This window comes from Nelumbo nucifera, chromosome 2, assembly GCF_055504915.1.
Source record: "Nelumbo nucifera cultivar China Antique chromosome 2, China Antique-T2T, whole genome shotgun sequence".
In the NCBI taxonomy this organism is placed as follows: Eukaryota; Viridiplantae; Streptophyta; class Magnoliopsida; order Proteales; family Nelumbonaceae; genus Nelumbo; species Nelumbo nucifera.
Window position 1 is genome coordinate 30,745,469 of NC_142650.1, and position 12,604 is coordinate 30,758,072.

Genomic DNA, 12,604 nt, shown 5'->3' on the forward strand with positions numbered 1-12,604 from the left:
TAAAAAAAGAAAGGGAAAGACGGAAAAACCTATACAATATTTGTAAAGGTTTCCTTACTTTTCCCTTCCTTTTCCCTGCATTTTCCTTCAAACCAAGCATAACCTTGGACCAAATCGACTCAATCCAACCCAATCCAATATAAATGGGTCCAATTCAATCCAATAAATATATTGGACCATTTAGGTCTTGAACTGGTCGAATTCAATAAATACTTTGGGTTGAACGGGTCCAACCCAAAATCGGTCCGTTAACATCCCTATTAAATAAATATTTTCTCGGTCCATTAACATCCCATTCTCTGCCAATTAAACAGCGTTTCAAAAAAAAAAAAATATATATATATATATATAGAAAACATTTTCATTTTCATTTACATTTACAGTGAGAGAAATGCTGCAACACTTTCTCAACGCAGCAACAGCTTGTTAGTAGTGTAAGAAAAAAAGAGGGAAAAAACAGCAAAGCAAACTTCTTGATTTTGCCTTTTCCTTTTTAGGTTGAAATTCCGAATAATTAAAAGTGAAAAAAAATTAGTTTTCCATCACGACAGCCATTAGAGCTTCATGGGTTGGTAAAGCAGAGTAGAGGAGGAGAAGGAGACCGTTTATGTGTACTACTACTACCACCACTATTTGCAGAATCCGAATTTGACCAAGACGAAGACATAATTTAATCCGAAGTTGTAGCAGGGTCGGACCTATTTGGATTACTTCTCACCTTCTTCACTCCCTTCTCTGCTCTCTGAGCTCCCTTCTCCGCTCTCTGAGGCCGGACTTTCACCGCATCCAAGTCCACCGGTAGAACACAACTGCACAGAAGCGCTACAATTCGGCTCCCCCCCCCCCCCAAAAAAAAAAAGAAAGAATTAGAACTGAGAAAAATAAAAGATAAAAGGAAAATTTTATTAAAAAGAGAAAGTTGATAATTGATATTAAGATGCAAATATTTTGTTTTTTCTCTTACCGAGTCTGGCGAGTCTATTGACCCAGTGAGGGATCGATTTTCCGGCGAGTCCGAGGCAAGCGTCGTTGCAGAAATGGTTGCAATTCTTCGTGATGAGATTGTAGGTGTTGCCTGCGTATTCCTCCGACAGCTTCTCCATGAAGGTTCGGACTTCTCGGGGACCTAAATCTGTTCTTCCTATCAAGATCGATTTCCTGAACATGAACCCCGGGCATCGCTTCGGTTCGACTTCGAAGATCCCTGTTGTTGTGTATTCGTGCGCACCGAAAGCATATTCTACGCCATGTACTGCAAGAGGCAAACACAGAAGAGATGCTTTAATGAATAGAAAAACAAAATTTAATCCGACTCTCATAATTTAATCTATGAATATATTTGTATTTTAATCCGACTCTGATAAGGCTTTGATAGATATGGTTTTGTAATTGAACGGGCAAACCAAAGATTAGAATCCGGGAAAAAACAAATCTTCTGAGAAATCGAAATTTGACGGACTGAGATTCAAAACTGAAATGGATGAATCAAAGCGTATTTAGAAAGATAAAAGGGAATTGAATGTTGACGGAATTGCTGACCTTGAACGCCGGAATGATAGATGCCGAGGCCGAACCAATAGGCATAGCCATTCATAGGGGTGATATCGTAGACATTAAGATACACAGGGTGAGATCCCGTTTTTTTCTTCCGCTTGATGACTCCGCAGATCATCTTTCCTTATTCCCAGAGTTTCAAGAAGAAAATTAACTGTGCAGTAAATTAGATATCAAAGAGAGAAATCCATCTGATAGATAGTCTGCTTCTGCGAGCGATATCCCAAACCAAATCGAATAAGAAAGGAGGAAAGATGTTGGAATTTCCACAATGTCCCCGCAGATAAAACAGACCAATCCAAGAAGAAGAAGAAATTCTGGTGTGATTGATTTCGTGTCTCTTCTTTGGATTTTTCCTTTTCTTCTTCTAATTCTGAGGAGTCGGAACTGGTATAGAATCTGTTGCGCTAAGTTCCATCATCGGCGGCCGAAAGCGCCGCCCCTTTCTTCCATTCCCCGGCCTAACATCTTTATACCAAAAATTCTGCGGAATTTGAGGTATCAAATTTCTATGACCCGTATCTCTATGCCCATCGGTTTTGTTGAAATTACGATAATGGCGTCCTTCCCCGCGGTAATTTCGGCTCCTCGATCTCGCTGGGCGTGGGCGGCAACCCCTTGTACGTTTTGGAGAAAAATTTCCCAGTCAGGGTCGTCGATCGTCCAGGTGACATGGAAGATTTATGGAGTATGAACCCAGTTTGCCGAGACCGGATCTGCTCCTCACACATGACATCTCATACTGATCTCACAAATACATTCCACCAGGAACATCTTTTGTATTTATGTGTTATTAGACATTAAAAACATCTCCCATGTGAGTCCGGATTTACTCCTTACAGCACACCTTACACCGACCTCGCAGAAGATACATCACACCATATATCGGGAACATCTCCTATATTTTATAAATTATTATTTATGGAAAATGTTCCCAATGCACGTAGGATGTGTCTGTGAGGTTCGTGTTAAGAACAGATCTAGTCTCTAACACAAAAGTACTCTATAGGGAGAAGTCCCGTACACAATACATGGTCAGATGTGCCTGAAATTGGTATGGAGCGCTATGTAAGGAGCAGATCCGGATTCATATTTATCGGTGAATATGGTGTATCATATAAATAGATACGAATGAGAGGATAGAGAGGATTTGAAGAGTGAAGTTGATATGAACCACAAAATATACATGTGGATTTTATTTCTTTGTTAAATTGCTGAAAGGTCATGACAAGTTTCTGACTGTTGCTGAAAATTTTTTTCAAGTTTGGTAATTGCAATCACCTTTCTGTAGATCCTCTCTCTGTTAGATTCCTTTAACAAGAGTTTGGAAATGTTCAAAATATCCATATAATTATGATTGAGGTTTGTTTTTACGGAAAAAAAATAATACAAACTTTATTAGCAACAAAAAAATAAATAAGAGATTAAAGTTGCATTTTTACGAGAAAATGATATAAAGGACAAATTTAGAAAATAAATAAATTTTATAAAAGAGATTAGAAGGGTTTAGGATAGCACTTGATAGGAGAAAAATTTTGAAAAATAAACAATTTGGTCAAAAGTAACCGCATGAGTATTTTGAACATTTGGTAGAGGATTATGACAAAGGGGTTTACTTGCAATTGTATTAGAAAGTTTAAGGGAGCTGATTGTAATTACCAAAATTAAGGGAAGATTTTATCAATGTTCAAAAACTTCATGGGAGATTTTAGCAATTTACCTTTTTTATTCCAACCGTACATTAGAAATGAGTAAATTACTTAAATGTATTTTCAAGCCATGTTTGTTTTGACAAAAAAAATAAGAGAAATAGAAAGTTGAGGGAAAGTTATTTGAGATGTAAATGGGTCGGGTTTGATTCAAGAAAGGGTCTGTCATGAACTTATTATTTAATTGGGTTCTATAAGGTGGACCTAAAACTGAACCAGTTAGGATAATCAGGTCTAACTTCAATTATATTAGGGGTGCAAATGAATCAGGTCATCCTATCCTATTTTCCGGATTCGAACATTCCCTATCGGATTTTCAAATTTGACTAAATCAAATAATAGGATCTGATTAAAAATGGATCAAATTCGGGTCACCCCTATCCAATTCAAAATAATCATATAATATATGTTTATATTGCATTTTTATAATTTTTATATTATTTATTTTTTTATAAAAAGACATATATATATGATGAACATAGTTGAAAAGCACATGTATTTTTTATATAAACTATTATGTTTTTCCTTTTAATAATTTATTAAATTTTTCAGAAATTAAATTGGATGAGATCAGATTATCAGATTTGGGATAAGAGAAAATGGGGTAGTGGTTGAGGCAAGGCAGGGGAGGTGTTTGATTATCATTGATTAATACTTGAGGTGGTTTCTTGATGGGAAGAACCACCTAGAGTGTATAGTGGATAGGGTCTCTCCCTCTTAATGTTTTAAATGTTTTAAAGTAGAGAAGCCTTATTCATTTTTCTACTACTATCATAGTTGTCTTTGCAAGAGAGAAAAACTATTGAGAGGAAGGTTAGACTCTAGCTATTTAGTAAAGTATTACAAAAAGAAAAATAATAATCAGAAATAGAGAAAGAGAAGGATCAAATAGGTCTTGGGTGAGATTTCAAGATAGAAAGTTAAAAACTTAAAACAAGGGAAGAAGGATCAAGCAAGGTTGTTGGTCGATCCATTCAGAGCATATTTGGGAAAAGAATAAAGCTACAATCGGTCCATGCATGGCAATGCCTGTTGCAGGTATTGATTATAAATAAGTCTTTTTTTGGTTGTTTTGTAAATGAATTAACATTTGATTAACCCAACAGTAGTATCAGAGCAAAGTTATAACAGGCCGTTGCTTGGAGCATGATTGAATTGATCAAAAAGGTCAATGCTGGTTAATGGGCTTTGGTTATGTCTATTCCAAAGAATGGGCCTAGGGGTGTCAATTGGACTGGATTTGGTCCAATCCGATCCAGTACAATGTAAGTCCATTATAAATGGATCAGGTCTAATCCAATCCATTGAATGCTTTGGACTAATTTGGATAGGTTCAATTCAATGTCTGGACCGTCCAATCTGTTCAAATTCATTTTTATTTAGATTGGTTTCAACCCAAATCCAGTCCATTGACACATATATTCTTATATTATATAAATGAATCAGATATTGGCTTAATCCAACCTAATCCAATAGAAATTTGTTACGGACGGACTAGGTCTAATCCAATCTAATAAATATTTTGAACCGGATTGGTCCAATCCAATATGTCTTGTTGGTCTGTCTAATCCGTCCAAATTGATTTTGGACTGGACGGAGTCCAATCCAAAACCAGTCCATTGACACCCTTAGAATGGCCTGATTTGGAGTTGTATTTTCAAGTGATTATTTCCCTATATTATTCTTCGTTTGATGTAATTAATTTGTTTTTCTATTTATTATTTGTAGATATTGAAAATTTAAAGTCATCTTTAATGTAACATGCCATGTTCAGGATGGACAAAGCTCACCATTAACCTACAAGTTTATTTTTGCAATTTTTATATTTATTTAGGATCTGAAATGATACACTCAAACATAGCATTTCAGGTTTAGGGCATGCTCATTTGCACTAATTCTAATGGCTAAATGCCTTTGAAACCCTAATAATTACTTTTATGGCAAATTTTTTAAACTACTCTTATGGTTTAGAATTGACTAATTCTATCCATACTGTTTACATATTATCTTAATGTATCCCCTACTGTTTCTGACAATTGTCTTTAACCTCTCTTATCATTAACTTTCCATCACACTCCATGATTAATAGTTTTTTTAAATTCCTAAAATACCCTTCATGTGGTGAATTCATCTTCATTAACCTAGAGACTGAGAACTGAACGGAGTTACAACGTTATACCTCTCTTACTTCTCGATGTTCACAACTCTTTCCCCTTAACCTATCCTAAATTTCTCCCCGTTCGTTCGGTTATTGACTTGGAAAACTGTAATTCTTCCGGCCCAATATAATTAATATAATTAATGTGGTGATTACAGCTGAAATGCCCCGGCTTGGCCATACGTCCAATTCCGTCCTAAAAACCTGGTGAAGATGATCAATGGAGAAGGGAGAGAAACCTAAATATCTTTAAATCTTTGGAAAATGAAGCAAGAAGGTCCTTAAAACTGTCCCTTGTGACTCAACATTCGCAACCTTAAACCTTGCTTCTCTCCCCCCAGTCATGCCGACGGCGACTGTCAATCTTGACCAATACTCATCTCCCTTACTAAACATTGTCCCAAGGAGAACGGAAAAGCCCAAACACGAAAAATGTAATCTGCAAGTGCTGACTCTATGAAAAATTATAATCAGTATGTTAAGCTCTTGAGCCACATCAATGGTGAATGACATGATCCCATCTTCCTATGATGCATGTCACAGGCGGCTGAACGTTAGCTCCTTAGAGCTTTACCTTCTCCAGTTCTCCCCTCCCTTTTCTCCCTTCCTGTTCCCATGGCCAACTGGATGGAAATCCCAGAAGAACTCTCTTAGCCACTGTTTGCCAACCCTGGAGATGTGCAGCAATAGGGATGATGCACCCAGTTCTCCCCTCCCTTTTCTCCCTTCCTGTTCCCATGGCCAACTGGATGGAAATCCCAGAAGAACTCTCTTACCCACTGTTTGCCAACCCTGGAGAAGTGCAGCAATAGGGATGATGCACCCTCTTTACCCTCCACCATCACAGCCACCACCTTTGCTTATGTTCCCTGGAAAAGCCAAGGGAATTAACATTTCTTGAAACCTCCGTTTATTGTAACTGGAATAGACAATGAAAGATGTATTTCCCTTCTGCTTGCCGGCATCGAAATAGACAATGAAAGTCGCATATTCTTTTGCCTTTCAGATGGAAAGCTTTACAAGCTGAAACTTCCAAAAGATTTACGGAGGTGAGAGAGTTAGCAGCGAGAGGACAGTTTTAATTAGTTGGTCGTGAGCTATTTGGATATTTTTGATCTCTTGGCACAAGAAATTTCTCCCCTAGGCTTCCTAGTATATCCTGCTCTAATACAAAGTCATGCACGGATTTACATGTCGTTCTGCTCCAACTAAAATTGAGGCATGGACGACTATATCTAACTGAAACGACATTGATTAATAGCTCAAAAAGAGCAAGGGTTTGGGTGGGTTTGGCTATAAACATTAGGAATTGTGGGATGTAGCATCGATGACTATGTTTAACTGAAACGGTATTGAAGAGCTCAAAAACTACAGGGGTTTGGGCGGGTTTGGCTCTAAGAAATGTTGGGAGGCCTGGAGCCTTGGCAAGCATCGTGTAGGTTCGCAGTGATTCTCGTCGACTTCAGTACCGATAAGTGTGGGGCTGATGAACTTGGTGGGTTGGTTTGGTTGCTGGTTCAAGGCCATGCCGTGCTGCCATGACACTGGAGGACTCGCGGGGATGATGATGTGAGGGATCTTCGCAATCCATAAAGGGAGCTGGTACCAGATGAGTTCTAGGCAATCTAGAATGATGGACAAACTCGATTCTTCTGCTTGCGTCATTCGTGATATCTCTGTTCTTTGCGTCCTCATCGTCGTTAACTGTACAGTAAATACATTCACCGAAAAAAAAAGTTGGGCACTACCACGAAAAAGGAAGATGGAGGGAAGAGGGGAGGACAAATTTTCATGGTCGAGTTGGTGAATTTTTATTGGTTTTGAAATCGGAATGAAGAGAATGTTATTCTAAAATTTGAATCTTAAAAAATGGAAATGACCATTTTAACCTTGGATATAAAATGTTTGCTTAACTATTTAATAAATTAATTAAATAAATATAAAATTATTAATAAAAGTGGAATTGATAAAAATTATTAAAACAATTAATAATTATTTATTAGTTAAAATAAGAAATTAATTATTAAAAGATATTTAGTACATAATGTTTTATTAATTATTTAATAAAAATTAAATAAATAATAATTATTCAGCAATTGAGAATATAATAAAATAGCCATTCATATATAATAGAATATCTAAAGTATTTATTTTAATTTATAATATTGACTAAATTAGTTATTGTAAAAGGTAATTATTAAATAAATAAAAATAAAATATTTATTTTTAATATTTGTGTGAATGTTTAATTAATTAAAAAATAATATAATCATAATAATTATTAAAATAATTAAGAGTTTTTAATTATAATTAGTTAAATGACAAATAATGTTTGAAATGGTTATTGTAATTATTAAAAATTGTGTTTACGCATTAAAATAATTAAGTTATTTAATAATCCATTATTAAAAGTCATAATCCACATGGGTCATCCAAAATGGGTACCCTTATTACTCGTGTGGAAGATGGGTGTGTTATAGTCTGAAAGCCTATTAAAGTGTACGTTCTTTAGAATCACTAGATTTATTTAATTTTTCGCACCATTGACTGAATGACATGTTACGAATTAACGATCCAGTTAGCATGATAAATCAATTATATTATTTCAATGGTGTATGGCTAATTGAATCTATAATAAATTCCATCTTTTAGTAGCATGCATTAACCGAGGTCTCTTTTGATGAGACAACTACTGAAATGCTATGCATGCGCATCTATTATTAAGTTGTTTGTGTTTTGATTGGTGTTTTCACTATTCACGTGATAAGGTATTGATGGTTTATGATGATTGTTTTCTTAAACGTTGTATTATTGTTTTAATTTGAATTGTTGCAGCTGGACTCACTCGTCAAGCTCATTTTAGTGAATAAATAACTCTAGCTGAATTGCTATGGCAATTTGGTGTGCCCATTGATGTTTTTGGGCTGAAATGGATGTAATAGCCAATTGCAACTTCTCTTATAAATGATTTTAGGCTGAAATGAGTGCTACTCTACAGGTAATAATGGAAAATTGTCTAAAGTTAGTTCACCATGAGTTTACAATATTTTTTTTAAACTCACCACAACTTTTTAACTCATCATGTCACTAATTCTCTAAAATTCACCTTCCACTAGTTCATCGTTAATGCTTCTTAACAGAGGTGTCCATGTCAGCACAAATAACAATTTTCATGACGAAATTACCCTCGAATGGTGAGTTAGAGGAAAAATGGCCTTTTTCAGTTTTCAATTTTCTTTTTTTTTTGCATTTTTAGTGTTTTGTTATAATTTCAAATGTTTTTTATAATTTCTGTTGCTTACATTTTTATATTTTCTACAATCTATGAATTTTCCTGTACTTTTTTGTATTTTATTTTCAATTTCTGTGTTTTTCTATAACTTTTGGTGTTTTTTCTACAATTTTTATTTTCTGATTTTGTTTTCCAAATTCTATAGTTTCTATAATTTGAAAATATTTTTTATTTTATTTGAAATTCTATAATTTTTTATATTTTTTGTAATTTCTATGTTTTTATGTATTTTATATTTGAAAATATTTCTTTTTGAATTTTTTTTCTTTTTTTCATGTCTAAATATCAAAATGATAATATATTAACACCCGTTAATTTATTTTGTATATATTTTATATTTTTCTATGAAGGTTAAAATGGTAATGTGTTAACACCTGTTAGTCTGTTTAATGTTAAGTTAGTGACATGGTGAGTTTTAGACATTTTGAAAAGTTGTGGTGAGTTTAAGAGAAATGTTAAAAACTCATCATGAATTTTAGACAATTTCCCTATAATAATAGTAGAAAATTTAAGGAAATTTGTTTAGACAGATGTAGTTTCTCTAAAAAGTTAGGGATGCTTAAGCTACCAAATTGATTGATTTATATATCAAGGTTCAAAATTTTACAATGTATCGACCCATATCTTAAGTATCATACCTTTAAAGGGTCAGTATGGGAAACGCTACAAAATCCTTTGTATCATCTCTTTTCGTTGTGTCGGCCCCGTATTGAGGGCATATCGGGGGCGTATTGTATTGAGGTGTATCAACAGATAAAGTACAACTTTTCTATAGCCAAAAAACAAATTAAAAACTTTTAAGAAAAAAAAGGCTTCTAACTCTCTTTAAGTACCTTATTTCTCTCCCAAACTCACTAAATCATCCCTACACATTCTTTGGTTGTAAGATTTTTAAAAAACCCAAAAAGAACCTCCAAAACTCAAGATTTTTTTAAGTTTTTTCAACTTTTTTTAAAATTTGCAAAAATAGGTATTTTTTTCAACTTATTTGATAATATGTTGCAATATTTTGTATTTGTTTTTTGTTTGGATGCTTGGAAATGCTTATATATAGATTGATATACTCACCTTGTGTTATAATCCTATATGCTTTTTGTGCCTTAAATAAATCTATTTAATTTTTTAAAGAAAATTTAGAAAAATATAAAATAACAAAAAAAGAAAAATTTATATTTTTTGTGTAATCTACCTATAAAGACTAATTGTCATAGATCTATGAGTGATCATCTACCATCTCCATAGATCTATTGAAATTTCTGTGAAATATTCATTTTTTTTTGTAATTTTACCATCTCCACAGATCTATTGAAATTTCTATAAAATATTCATTTTTTGTAATTTTTAGAATAAAAAATATTTATTATTTATTTTTTTTAACTTTTTGTAAATTTAGAATAAAAATATTTACCTTTTCTAATTTTTAATTCATGGATCTATTGAAATTTCTTATGAGATATTTATTTTTTATTTTTTAATTATTAGAATACAAAATATTATTTTTCTAATTTTTGGTGTGATCTAAGCATAATATTTACCATGTTGTAAATCTATGGATGATTTATTTGAAAATATTTTTTATTTTATTTTCAATTTCTATAATTTTTTATATTTTTTGTAATTTCTATGTTTTTATGTATTTTATATTTGAAAATATTTTTTTGATTTTTTTTTCTTTTTTTCATGTCTAAATATCAAAATGGTAATATATTAACACCCGTTAATTTATTTTGTATATATTTTATATTTTTCTATGAAGGTTAAAATGGTAATGTGTTAACACCCGTTAGTCTGTTTAATGTTAAGTTAGTGACATGGTGAGTTTTAGACATTTTAAAAAGTTGTGGTGAGTTTAAGAGAAATGTTGAAAACTCATCGTGAATTTTAGACAATTTCCCTATAATAATAATAGAAAATTTAAGGAAATTTGTTCAGACAAATGTAGTTTCTCTAAAAAGTTAGGGATGTCGTGAATTGCTTTCCAAGGTGTAGACAAGGTAGCTCAACATGATACACCAGCATCCCAGTCATTTTCTATAGACCCATGAATTCTATCACCTTATGCCAAAGCCTCTCTCTCTCTCTCCAATGGTCATCTCCATAGCCATTTCCCTAACAGAGCTACATTCTTAAGGACTAAATTGCCTATTCCCAATCCACCTTCTTCCTTGCTTCCTACACACTAATTCTCACCTTATTAAATGGTCATTTTTCTCTTCCCCTAGTTCCCAAAGAAAGTTCCTCATCAATCTCTCCAATTTATTGGCCTCCCTAGCAGGAATTCTAAACACTGAGAGGTAATCTCTCTACCCCCTAGACAGATATAATTCTTCTCCAAGTCGCCAGTCTTTTTTCAAACTTTTCCAAGATTGGTGTCCAAAAACAACTCTCCTTTGGGTTAACACCTAGAGGAAGGCCTAGGTAGGACATAGGCCATGAAGAAGTAAGACAATCTAAACACTTTGAAACAGAACCGATAGCTCTATCATCCATATTAATATCCACCACACAACTCTTGTCCAGGTTTGTCTTCAAATCGGATACACTCTTAAAGAGTTTTATCAATCCTTTTAGGTTCCTCACCTTACTCAGATCTCCCTCTTCACAAAAAATTATATGTCATCAACAAACTGTAGAGATGGGTTCCCAGAACTCTATTCCTGCCTATCCTCCAACCCTTTAATGCATCTTCCCTATCAACCCTTGTGATTAATCTACTAAACACATCAGCTACAAGGGTAAACAGAAAGGGCAATAGAGGGTCACCTTGCCTTAGCCCTCTACAAACTAGAAAGAAGTCCTTGACCACACCATTGACCAATACTGAAAAATGACGAAAACTAACACAACCCTTCACCCAATTACACCATCTTTCTTCAAAACCACAATTCCTCAATACCTCAATTAAGAAGTTCCAATCCACCAAGTCATAAGCCTTTTCTAAGTCCATCTTACAGACAAATTTACCATTAAAATATGTTATAAAACCATTCAATTTGCATCAATCCATATTAAAATGCATCTTATAAGAAAATATTTTCATATTTGTATTTGCACCCTCCCCAAACGAAGCCTTACTAAAACCTAACCACTAAAGCTGGTAACATCTTACCTCTAACAAGATATTTTATTCTCTAGTTTAAATTTCTAAGTATCAAATAACAATGCATTCCAATATGATATGTGATACAACAAATCATATAAGATTGCATTTTTTTCTCAATTTCAAATCTGGATATGCTATCCACAAGACACTACAGCAGCACATTTCACATATAATAGAATCAAGAACATACAAGTTAGAGGCCCCTGAAATCTGTTTCTGTAGTTCAGATAAATTAAACAGAGCATAAATTGAATCATCTTCACTTCTATTTGGTAAAGATCCAATTCCTTTATAACTCAAATTTACAAATGATAGAGAGAAAGAACATTTACATCCATAAAAAAAACAGAGCATTTACAAATTTGTTCCAAGAGAAGTTTGAAAAGTGAACTGTCTCCCTCTCTCAGCCTCTCTGATCACATACCTGGTCTAACTTCAACAATAGTAACAACTCTCTTTGAAGACTTCTCCAGCACAGAATTAGTATGGGTTGATTGCTTCCTATCACCATCTTCGGCAACCCTGTAAATGCTATTTCTGTTTCCTCATTTCTCCAAATTCTGGAAATGAAATTCAAACATTCTATTCTATAGGATTCAAAACAACAAAAGCCTATTCTATAGGCTTCAAAACATTCTATCTTCAGCAACCCTGTAAATGCAACTTATGTTTTCTTTTCATTGGTAATAGGATCAGAGAGTTTTATTGAAAGAAAATCTGGATACAACCCAACCCATAAGACGGGGATGGAACCATGGTCTAATGACCAACATTCAAAAGTAATCAGC

General features: G+C 33.7%; 1 protein-coding gene across 1 annotated transcript; it reads right to left on the reverse strand.

Annotated features, from left to right (window-relative positions):
* Window positions 1–316: 316 nt before the first annotated feature.
* LOC104603359 (deSI-like protein At4g17486) lies at window positions 317–2,304 on the reverse strand. Its single transcript, XM_010267372.2, has 3 exons — window positions 1,540–2,304; window positions 965–1,252; window positions 317–822 (listed from the first exon to the last, which is right to left on the reverse strand). The coding sequence occupies exons 1-3, from the start codon at window positions 1,670–1,672 to the stop codon at window positions 671–673; spliced, it is 573 nt and encodes a 190-aa protein (XP_010265674.1). The 5' UTR covers window positions 1,673–2,304; the 3' UTR covers window positions 317–670.
* Window positions 2,305–12,604: the final 10,300 nt, after the last annotated feature.